A 10,458-nucleotide genomic window follows, 5' to 3' on the forward strand; every position below is an offset into this window, starting at 1 on the left:
CAGTGTAGAGCCTGGAGCCCTTTGTTCAGTGCTAATTCCCTCTCAGGGGGCTTTTTTTATCCATTGGCTCTACTACAGTCTTGGTGGGGTTAGCGGGGAAGGCTGTTCACTTACAATTCAGAAACTTTCCTACTCTGGCCCCACCTGCAACTCCATTTTCTCATCTTTGCCACCTCCCGGGCTACTTAGAACTTGGGAGCAGACCTGAGCACGGGTATTGCGTAGTCTTCCCTGGGCCTGGAAAGCCCTGCCCCAGCTTCTCTGCCGGTCAAAATTCTTCTTCCATTCTTCCAGACCTGATTCAACTGTTGCTGATAATGAGCAGGTCTCTGTGGGGCTCCCGGGCACAAAAGCCTTTCTGTGTCCCCTATTTCTTTGGTTACAGGAAATAGGCATCATTCAGCCTTCAGGATCTTCCCTGAGTTCCAACGGGCAGGTTCAAACAGTTGCTAATTAAGGAAGGGAAGGGATGCAGAGACCAGGGAGGAACAGTCAAGAAACAATAGTGCAGCCTTGGGGCAGGGTCCTGGTTCCCCATCAAGGGATACAAACAACAATATCTTTGAGCTGTTTTGCAGATACTGAAACCCCCTCCAGGTGGGAGAAGTTAACTGTGTGCTGCCCACAAGCCTGTAGACCCCAGACCAGTTGGAACCGGAAGGTTGATGATGCTGACTCCTCACCACCAACCCATCAGAAGAGTGTCCACGAGCTGATCACACCCTTTTTGAACCATTACTGTAAACTCCTCACTCCCCCCTCCAGGTTGGGACACACAGTTCTGAGGGCATTAGCCCACTGTGGCTCCCTTTGCCTGGCAAAGCAATAAAGCTATTCTTTTCTACTTCACCCAAAACTCTGTCTCCAAAAATTAATTCAGGGTTGGGATTTTCAGAGACTGGATTCGGCTTCCTCGCCACCTCTGTAAAACCTGCTCCCTCCCCCAACTGACAGCGGTGGCCTCCTCCTCTCGATGGCTCCACGTTTCTGTTCACAGCTCCATGGCAGCGTGTTTCCCGGCCTGACCTGAAGCCACTTCTGTGTGGATGTCCGCCTCCTGGACATGGACTGTAAGGTCCTTGAGGGAGGGAACAAGTGTCAGTCATCTTTGCATCCTCCATGCTTCACACCATCCCTTGCACACAGTGGGCTCCAATAGCACTTCCTGAATTTGACTGACAGTTCGGAATACAGGAGAAAGTAATACTGCAGGTACCATAGTGGCTGATTCATGGGTTTTCAAAAGTCCGGGCTTATTTAAACCCATAACATGTTCTATCCATCAAAAAAATGTTCTACTCACCAGTTCTGACTTAGAGAAATATGGAAGCTTTCAAAGACGATTGATCAGTTTATAAAATATGTGTGGCCCCATTGGCCTCTGAGAACAAAACACAATCAATACCATTATTAGAACCAAAGGATTATAAAACAGAAATATAGGTTTGGGATTAAATTTTTTTTTTAGTAAATTTATTTTTGACTGCATTGTGTCTTCCTCGCTGTGCGCGGGCTTTCTCTAGTTGCGGCAATCAGGGGCTACTCTTCGTTGCGGTGCGCAGGCTTCTCATTGTGGCGACTTGATGCGGAGCATGGGCTCCATGTGTGCGGGCTTCAGTAGTTGTGGCACGTGGGCTCAGTAGTTGTGGCTCTCAGGATTAGCCGCTCCGTGGCATGTGGGATCTTCTCAGACCAGGGCTCGAACCCATGTTCCCTGCATTGGCAGGTGGATTCTTAACCACTGCGTCACCAGGGAAGCCCAGGATTAACTATTTTAAAAGGATATTCCTGATACATGCATATCTTGAGAGAGATGGATCTTTTCTTATTTAACTGCATAACCACCTTTGCATATCTTGATATTGTGGCACATCCTGGGTATTCAATTTTGTTCTGGGTTGGATGAATAGAGCATGTGTGGGAGTCACATTTTATAATTTTATATTGAGCAGTGCAAAGGAAAACATCCCTTTTACCTTGTCCTCGGTCTTGCAGTAAAAGCCTTTAATAGGTCCAGAGAAATTATCCCTGTGCCTTGACCAGAACCATCTGCAAAGCTATGACTAAGCGAAATGCAGCCACGCACACATGGGGCTGCAGAGCTTGGCCCCGGGGCAGAGCCCACGCTGAACACAGCCAGCCCTTGTCATCATCAAATAATGTGTAACATCAGCCGGGCTCTGAGGTTAGCATCTGTTTGTTATTCAAAAGGGCTTGTGAAGTGTGTTTGGGTCTCAACAAGGGGAGTTCTTTCATTCGAATGAAAAGCATCTCTAGTTTTTCTCATCAGTCAGAGGAAGACAGGTCGATGAGATGTTTGCAGGCCAATAAACTATCAGGAGAGACATTATTTTCAAGAGCCTTTTTTCATGAAGTCTCACCGACTCCATCTACAGATTTAACAGGAGAGCACAAACAGTGATGCCTCTTTCTCATCTCAGAACATGAAAGAGAGGAAGATATTTATGGTGGCCATCCAGAGAGGAGGCCTGCAGTGACACTTCGGTTCACAGATGTCCACTGAAGCATCAATGCGTGGCTTAATGTCTCCAACTGCCTGTAAATTGAATTTTTGAAAGCAAACATGTGTGCCCTTTTCAAAGGAGACTCGAAGGTTTCATCTGTAATAGGCCATAGTCAGAAAGCAGATGATACGCCAGGGGAATTTCTCCACGCTCACTTCCTGGATTAAACGGGAAATCTGAAGAATTGAGAAACATGTATAAATAGATCCCACCTGTTGTTGATGAGATTATTAGGTCATTAAAGTTTCCCTCCTCTTGACAAGTGCCACTTTCAGACCTTGCAATGTTCTAGAGGAGCTTGAGCATTTTATTCACTGTGTTAAGAAAGCTGCTTGGAAAGAAATAGCTCTCGCAAGTCTTTCTGCCAAAACTTTTTTTTTAAGTTTTTTAAAAAATTAATTAATTTTTGGCCATGTTGGGTCTTCGTTGCTGCTCGTGGGCTTTTTCTAGTTGCGGCGAGCAGGGGCTACTTTTTGTTGTGGTGCGTGGGCTTCTCATTGCGGTGGCTTCTCTTGTTGCGGAGCATGGGCTCTAGGTGTGCAGGCTCAGTAGCTATGGCTTGCGGGCTCTAGAGCGCAGGCTCAGTAGTTGTGGTGCACAGGCTTAGTTGCTCCGTGGCATGTGGGATCTTCCCAGACCAGGGCTCGAACCCGTGTCCCCTGCATTGGCAGGCGGATTCTTAACCACTGCGCCACCAGGGAAGTCCCTCTGCCAAGACTTTGTATAGTTCTAAGAACTTGGTTTTTTTCAATGCTAAGGTGTTGCTTTTTCATTTTGAAAATGTAAAGGACACAGAGTGGTCCTCTCTCAGAGAGAATACGCTGCACGGTGCAGGTGGGTTAGTGGTACCATGGCTGCCAAAAAGAACAGTTCCTTCCCATTTGGATGTGTGTGAGGGGCGCTCCTTCTCCCTGAATGAGAAGTCTCCCAGGCTTCCCTGGTTAAACTCCTAAATGCATGAAATATACTTACATTCTGGAAATCATTAACTTCAATCGCTTCTTCAGCTCCACTTCCCATTTTAAAGGTCTCCAAGTTGTTCCCAGCATCTATTTCCATTGACCCATCTTGTAATTTCCCATTGATACTCATGGTATAATGGACATTGTAAATCTGGAAGAGAACATCAGAGTTAGTGATGCCTCCCTTTTAGAGTAATTCAGGGCTTATCTTTAGATCTGCAGTATATAAAGTAGCCTTCCTATTTCTCAGAGATACACTGAATCATTCTTAATAGTAAGGATGATTATCTTAGTTATCTGTGAGGACTTTATTCATAGACCAATCACTTAATACATGATTTCTTAAAAAATATCTTAAAAGTAAAGCTTTTGATAGTCTCTGATACTAAATCAAATAGCTCAGTGATTTGCAATCTTGGCTACATGTAGAAGCATCTTAGTAGAATTTCCAGCTACCATGGTTAGGTTCTCCCCACTGGACTGATCAAATCCGAGCCTGTGGGGATGGGGTGTGAGCACAGATCTTTCTTTTTCTGAAGGTCAATTCTACTATGCAGCCAGAGTTAAGACCCATTGATGGATAAATGGAAATTGAGGAGGCAGAGGGTTAACTGGGCTGTTATCTGAACAAATCTGCAGTGGCACGTCACTTTGAAGGTATTTTTTTTTAAGTCCTTCAGGCAAGCTTTGGCGTGGAGTGTGGTATACAGTAAGAACTGCAGGCAGGACTAGGATATGCCTGAGATAGAGTAGCATTTACAGAGAGCAAGATCAATGTGCACATCTGTTTCAGCTCAAAATAAGAGGTTCTCATTTTAATGACTCTGTGGGACAGACATGGCGTCATAAAGCATTATGTTACGAGACTTGTGGGGAGAAGAGAGGGAGGCTTGGCATTGTCCAAGAGCACTGGCCCAGGAATCAGAAAAACGATGGCCACACCCCTTATCCCTGTGTCTTGGGAGTTACCTTGAGTGTAAAACAATGAAGTGGGACCTCAGAAGTGATTTTTTTTTTTTTATGTTGGGGGTAGGAGTTTATTACTTCATTTATTTATTTTTGCTGTGTTGGGTCTTCATTTCTGTGTGAGGGCTTTCTCTAGTTGTGGCAAGTGGGGGCCACTCTTCATCGCAGTGCATGGGCCTCTCACTATCGCGGCCTCTCTTGTTGCGGAGCACAGGCTCCAGACGCGCAGGCTCAGTAGTTGTGGCTCACGGGCCCAGTTGCTCCGCGGCATGTGGGATCCTCCCAGACCAGGGCTCGAACCCGCGTCCCCTGCATTAGCAGGCAGACTCTCATCCACTGCACCACCAGGTAAGCCCCCTCAGAGGTGATTTTCATTTATGTCCTTAGAGTTCTGGGGCTTCATGGAGGTGGTCCAGAGGTGAGGGGAGCAGAGTAGGTGGGACTGTGAGGTTCCTTTATCCACCCCAAGCCCCAGCCCCATGCAGTTTAACCAGAGCAGCTCTGCTTCTGATCTCTTTTATGTGTTGGATTTCTGAGTAATATCTTGTTTAAAATTCCACCATTAGAAATTTTTTTTACAGTGTACCACTAAATTAGATGATCCAAAGGGCTCTCTTAGTTTAGACATCTGGTAAGGACAATAGTTTAAAAAGTAATTCACACACTGCTCCTGTTCAGTATGCCGCTGCTCTAGAACATTCTCTGTGTCATGGGGTAGTAGGTGGGTTCCTTTTCTTATCTTTTCTTCCTTTTTCTTCAAGGTATATATATGTATATATCTATATCTTATATATGATATATAATATATCTCTTATGTGATATATAAGCTATAAAATCTTTAAAGGGGAAGGAATGGGAACTGATGAAAGACACTTGCTACTTAGTGTCAGGTCAGTAGGTCAGAACCGCAAAGACCTCAGATTCAATTCAAGTCTGATTTTCTCCCTCTTTATGACGAATGGCTGACCGCAGCATGGACAAACCCCGGGAAAAGTATCTGTTGTTATTGGATCATTACTTGTAGAAAACTCATTATTGCAAGACCCACAGGGTGATATTTTAGTTTATCAGCAGAGACGTAGAAACGGCTTTGCTAGCATGTACCCTTTTAGGTAACAGCCCTCTGTCAGTTGAAGAGAAAATGCCGGCGTGCAGTTCAGCCTCATTCTCAGTGACCCTCCTTCCCTCGTTCTGATGAACTCCGATTCCTGCAGGACACCGTCTTCACAGCTCACCCGATCATAAGAACCACGTCTAGGGGCGTCCCTGGTGGCGCAGTGGTTGAGGGTCCGCCTGCCGATGCAGGGATCACGGGTTCGTGTCCCGGTCCGGGAAGATCCCACATGCCGCGGAGCGGCTGGGCCCATGAGCCATGGCCGCTGAGCCTGCGCGTCCGGAGTCTGTGCTCCGCAACGGGAGAGGCCACAACAGTGAGAGGTCCGCGTACCGCAAAAAAAATTAAAAAAGAACCACTTCTAGGGGTTCTGCTTTAGGGGAAGCGGGAGCAGAGCCCAGCAATCTGTTTTCACTTTGCACCTCAGGCGTCCTCACCATCGGCCAGTTTGGGGAAACCTGTTTTCTTTGGCTGAGCCAGGGCTTTCTGCAGGTAAAGCTCAGAAAGCAGGCTCTGTTCTGCCCCTGTGCTCTCTGAGCAGCCCCTATTCACTTGAACTAATTTTGGCTGTCCAAGGGCACATGGCAGACAACGCGCATGTGAGTTTCTGCTGGCACGAGTGTCCTTCCTTCACTCATGAGACAAGAGGCTCTTTTTTTTTTTTTTTTAAGCATTGCACATAAGCTTTTTACTACTCAAGCAACCCTAAATTTAAGTAACTGTTTGCAAATTCTTAGCGGGTCTTGAGGAGACAAGATCGCAACACTAGAACTGTGGCTTTTATCCTAATTTCACTTTCCTCTACCACCCTTCGCCACCTCCCCGCCAGCAGAAGCTCCCTAACGAGGCGTCCTTTGTAATGTAGCTGCAGCCCGGCTTTCATAAGCAGTACACTGTCTGCATGGGGCAGCAATGGAGGTTTGTGCCCTCCTGAAGTGCCTTGGGTTGGGGGGTGGTAAAAAGTCGGAAGTTATTTCCGAAGTACTGGGCCCTGAGCTCAGAAAGTGGCTCGGTTGGTGGAGCAGTAATCACATTATCTGCTCCAAACTGATGGAGCTGTTAGCACCTAAGGCTATTTCTGTCCAAGCACAAAGAAAGTTTATTATGTGCCAATAGTCTGCTCAACATGGTACCTTTTACAGCCAAGGAGGTTTGCTAATGAGTTTCTAATAAAGCCTGGGTTCATAAGATAATTACATCATGTTTGGGACAATGTCTTGAAAAATCAGGCTGAGAATAAAGTCCCCGAGCAATGATGTCTTCGCCTCATCCCACGGGGTAGGGTTGTCAGTTATGTCATATTGGTGGGCGTTTCCCATATTTCAATGCCTTGTTCCATTTACAATAACGTGGATGAAGCATGGCCTCAATATTTGAGCCCAGTCGCTTGTCCCCTGATTATTAGCACTCCAATGCTTCAGAATTCTCTAGCTGCTTTCCAGTAAACCTGTCCTAAGGGGATTTACCCATATGAAAGGCATAGGAGGTAAATTACTGCTGGCTCTCCTCTATAAACCAATATAGAGCAGCAGAGGCATAGATAATCCCCAAAGAGTGGGTAGTTCATTTGGTTGGGGATGTCTTTCTGTTTGACAGAGACTTGATTATGCTTTGTTTGGGCCATTTACATTTGTATTCAGGGAAAGCAGACCTGTGCCTGTGCTATGCATAGACGGTGCCAAATTTACTCTATTTAGTATTTTGTGATTTGTTTTTCAGACTTAAGTAATGGATCAGCATGGAATATTTTGGGAGTTAAAAAAAAAAACAAACCTACCACGATTTTCTTCATTTTCCTGCCTCTATAAGAGACAGGGATAACTTTGATTGTTGGCAATAAAATGTGATAAACTATTCCTCTGTATTTTTAGAATTTAATACTGCTCTCTTGAACCAGACAACCAACCATCTTGCAGTAAAGTACAAGTTATGATAAAAGGAGGCCCTGCTCTTTCAGGGCGATCTTTCAATCTCTCTTTCTAGAAGCTTGTCAGTTAGCTGTGTTTGCCTTGAATAATTAAATGCCAAATGGTGTTCATTTTCATACATACCAGGACCAAAATCTTTACCCGCTCCCTCCTAAAAAGCAAAGCTATTTTTGTACCCAAAGGACCTATACCATTGAAGTTTTGTCATCTAAAAGATAGCATTTACATTCGAAGATGGTACAGTTTCCCAAGGGATGACAATCTAAACCCTGCTGTTAATGGAGGTGGAGATACTGACATCGTTCTCATGTTCAGATATGCTGCTTTCAAATGTGAGCATCTGGCCCAGCTTCTATATTTAAAATATACAAATAGATTACGGCACTTTTCAAATATACACAAAATACTGTGCAATTCTGATCTTCCAAATCGATGCTTGTAAATTTGATATAGTCTCTAAAACAGACTCTGCTAAATGGCATGCTTATCTACGTTAGGCATTTGAGTTAAAAATACAAATTATGCCGTGACTGCAGAAGATGTGATGTGTAAAATGGCTGAATTGCTTTCAGCACCATTTTCTCTAAGTACTGGGATTCATTCATGCTTTGAATTTCATGGTGGGAGAGAAACGGGAAACAGCAGTCACAGATCCTCTGAGGGTAGTGATTAAGAAACAGCCCTTTGTGTGCACCCTGGAGATGGAATTCTTTTCCATTAATTGAAATACTTATACCAAGCCTGGCAATGGTCATCAAGATAAAATGCCTCCCTTTACGTAGGTGAACAAAATTCAGAGTATTTAACAAAAACACGGGTATTTTGCTTAGTTGGGTCAGAAACACTTTTTAGATTCCTTGAGAGCCAACTGAGCTCTAAAATAAATAGTTGCATACAAAGAAAGTAGGACAGCAGTTAGTAAAACATTTACCATTAAATCACATGTGACCAAGCCAGAAGTGATTTTTAAAGACATTTGCCATCTTTAAGGAAGTTAGATCTTTTTTTTTTTTCCCCTTACTGCATGAGAGAAGGGGGCATTAAAAGATGAGAGAGAGAGGGAGAGAGAGAGGGAGGGAGAGAGAGGGAGAGAGAGAAAGAGAGAGAGAGAGAGAGAAGACAGAAGGGAGAGGGAGGAAGGGAGGGAGGGAGGGAGAGAGAGAGACAGCGCTACTGAGAGGTCAAATTCGTCCCCTTATTGGGTCTGAATGTCCCTCCACTGTCTTTGTCTTAAATTCACAGCCTTTCTCAGCTGGGAGAGGGCTTAGTTCCATTTCTTTCCTAAGGATGAGTAAAGCGAGGCCAGAGGGGATGTGCCTTACCCATGGTCACTCAACTGCTTAGCGGAGACGCCAGGCTGGGATGGGCCAAAAAGAACTTTCTTGGAACCGTCCCCTGCTTTTCCCCGCTACTCTGTCTTTAACATCTTCCCATAAAGCCCTGACTGGCTTTTCTGCAAAGTTGCCCGTGAGTGGGAAGCCGCATCGTGGAGTTGGTTGGAAGAAGGGGGAAGGTACCCGGGAGGCCCCGAGGGGAAAGCATCAGCTGGGGCGAGGGGGCCGCTCTGGCGCCACCTAGGAGGGGACACGCGAGTGACAGAGAGGACCCCGCTGTCCCGCGCGCCCCCAGGCCCCGCGCCCCTCCCGGCCTCGCGCACCCTGACTCGTGCCCGCAAGCCGGCAGCCGCCCTCCGGACTTACGTGATTGTCGCTCCCCTTCCAGAAGTAGAAGGCCCCGATGGCCCCGAAGAGCAGCAGCGCCGCCCCCGAAATGAGGACCACGGCTCCGACCTGGAGCAACCGCGCGGGGCTGGTGGGCTTCACGGTCACCGTGGCGTACGCCTGCGGGCCGGCGGGAGAGGGACTGTCATGTCCGCGCGCGGCGACCCAGCGCATTGGGGGTGTCGGACAGCTCGCCCGGGGCTCCTCCGGGCGGCCCTTTTCGCCGCGCTTGCGTCCATGGGTCCCTGGTGCTCGGGAGTGGATGTGCGCTGAACAAACTTCGCGGTGCAGGGCCATCGCCCCGCGGGTCTCTCTCCGCCTGCCACCCAACGCCCCCTCTTTCCTCCCTATCCACCCTCCCCTTCACACCAGACTGGGGATGCCAGGCCCCTTGCACACGCACACGCGTGGGGCGCCACCCCAAACCCACATTTGGGCGCCCACATTTGTTCCCAGCTCCCCAATTCGGTGACACAAATCGCTGACCCGGGACAGGGGATACGGGCCCCGCGTGTCTGGGGCTCCCAGGCGGTACTCACCGGGGGGCTACAAAACTCAACCTCGTCGGGTCCCACCAGGGCGATGGGCACTTTGTCCGAGTTCTCCGTCATGGCTGCGGTCACAGGAGCGGGACACTGGGCGGCTCCGCGCGCGCCCTGGGCTCTGTCCTGCTGCCCCGACGTGCCGGGCACTTTAACGCGGCGCACGCGCGCTTGCTTGCACCGTGCCCCGTCCCTCCTGGGCCAGCCCAGCGCTCCCCACCCCTCCCAGCGCCTCACCTTTCTCCTCCCTTCCTTCTCCCGCCTGGAGCAGCAGTGAGTTCATCCTGCCTTCCAGATGCCCCTCTTCTCGCTCTCTCCCGTCTACTGCCCCCACCACTCCATCCCCGCACCCCCTGCCCCAAACATCCTTGTAAACCTAAGTGTGTCATGGTGGGTGGTGCTGAGCGAGTAGACTAGGGGTGCTGACCCCAAGAAATGCTAAATCGCCGGCACTCCTTCCACCATCCAAGGATCTCTTAGGATGTCAGAAGGCTCTGCCGTGACGCCTGGCTGGAGGCCCATTTCCTGCAGTGTCCTTGGATGTGTGTGTTGGGCGGTGGTGCTGGTGGAACAGGACGCAGAGGAGAGCAGGGCCGTGAAGGTGGAACTGGGGACATGGGCCAACGTTTGCCAGGGTTTATGCTGGCCTGGCGCTGCTGGATGGCCCTGGGACAGGAGCGTGGATCCGGGTCTTAGAGAT

The 10,458-nt window shown here is 48.2% G+C and overlaps 1 protein-coding gene across 3 annotated transcripts in view; it reads right to left on the reverse strand.

Annotated features, from left to right (window-relative positions):
• The window catches only part of CNMD (chondromodulin), a 28,549-nt gene extending 18,658 nt beyond the window's left edge, over positions 1 to 9,891 (reverse strand). For 2 of the 3 annotated variants that reach the window (XM_030830363.2, XM_030830362.2), the window contains exons 1-3: positions 9,756 to 9,891; positions 9,196 to 9,336; positions 3,498 to 3,638 (exon numbers count right to left, since the gene is read on the reverse strand). In XM_030830363.2, the coding sequence (XP_030686223.1) occupies positions 3,498 to 3,638; positions 9,196 to 9,336; positions 9,756 to 9,827 (354 nt within the window). In that variant the 5' untranslated portion in view covers positions 9,828 to 9,891. The remainder of the gene's footprint in view (positions 1 to 3,497; positions 3,639 to 9,195; positions 9,337 to 9,755) is intronic. The other variant, XM_060287932.1, reaches the window with a different exon arrangement.
• Positions 9,892 to 10,458: the final 567 nt, after the last annotated feature.

Source organism: Globicephala melas, chromosome 18, assembly GCF_963455315.2.
Source record: "Globicephala melas chromosome 18, mGloMel1.2, whole genome shotgun sequence".
Lineage (NCBI taxonomy): Eukaryota > Metazoa > Chordata > Mammalia > Artiodactyla > Delphinidae > Globicephala > Globicephala melas.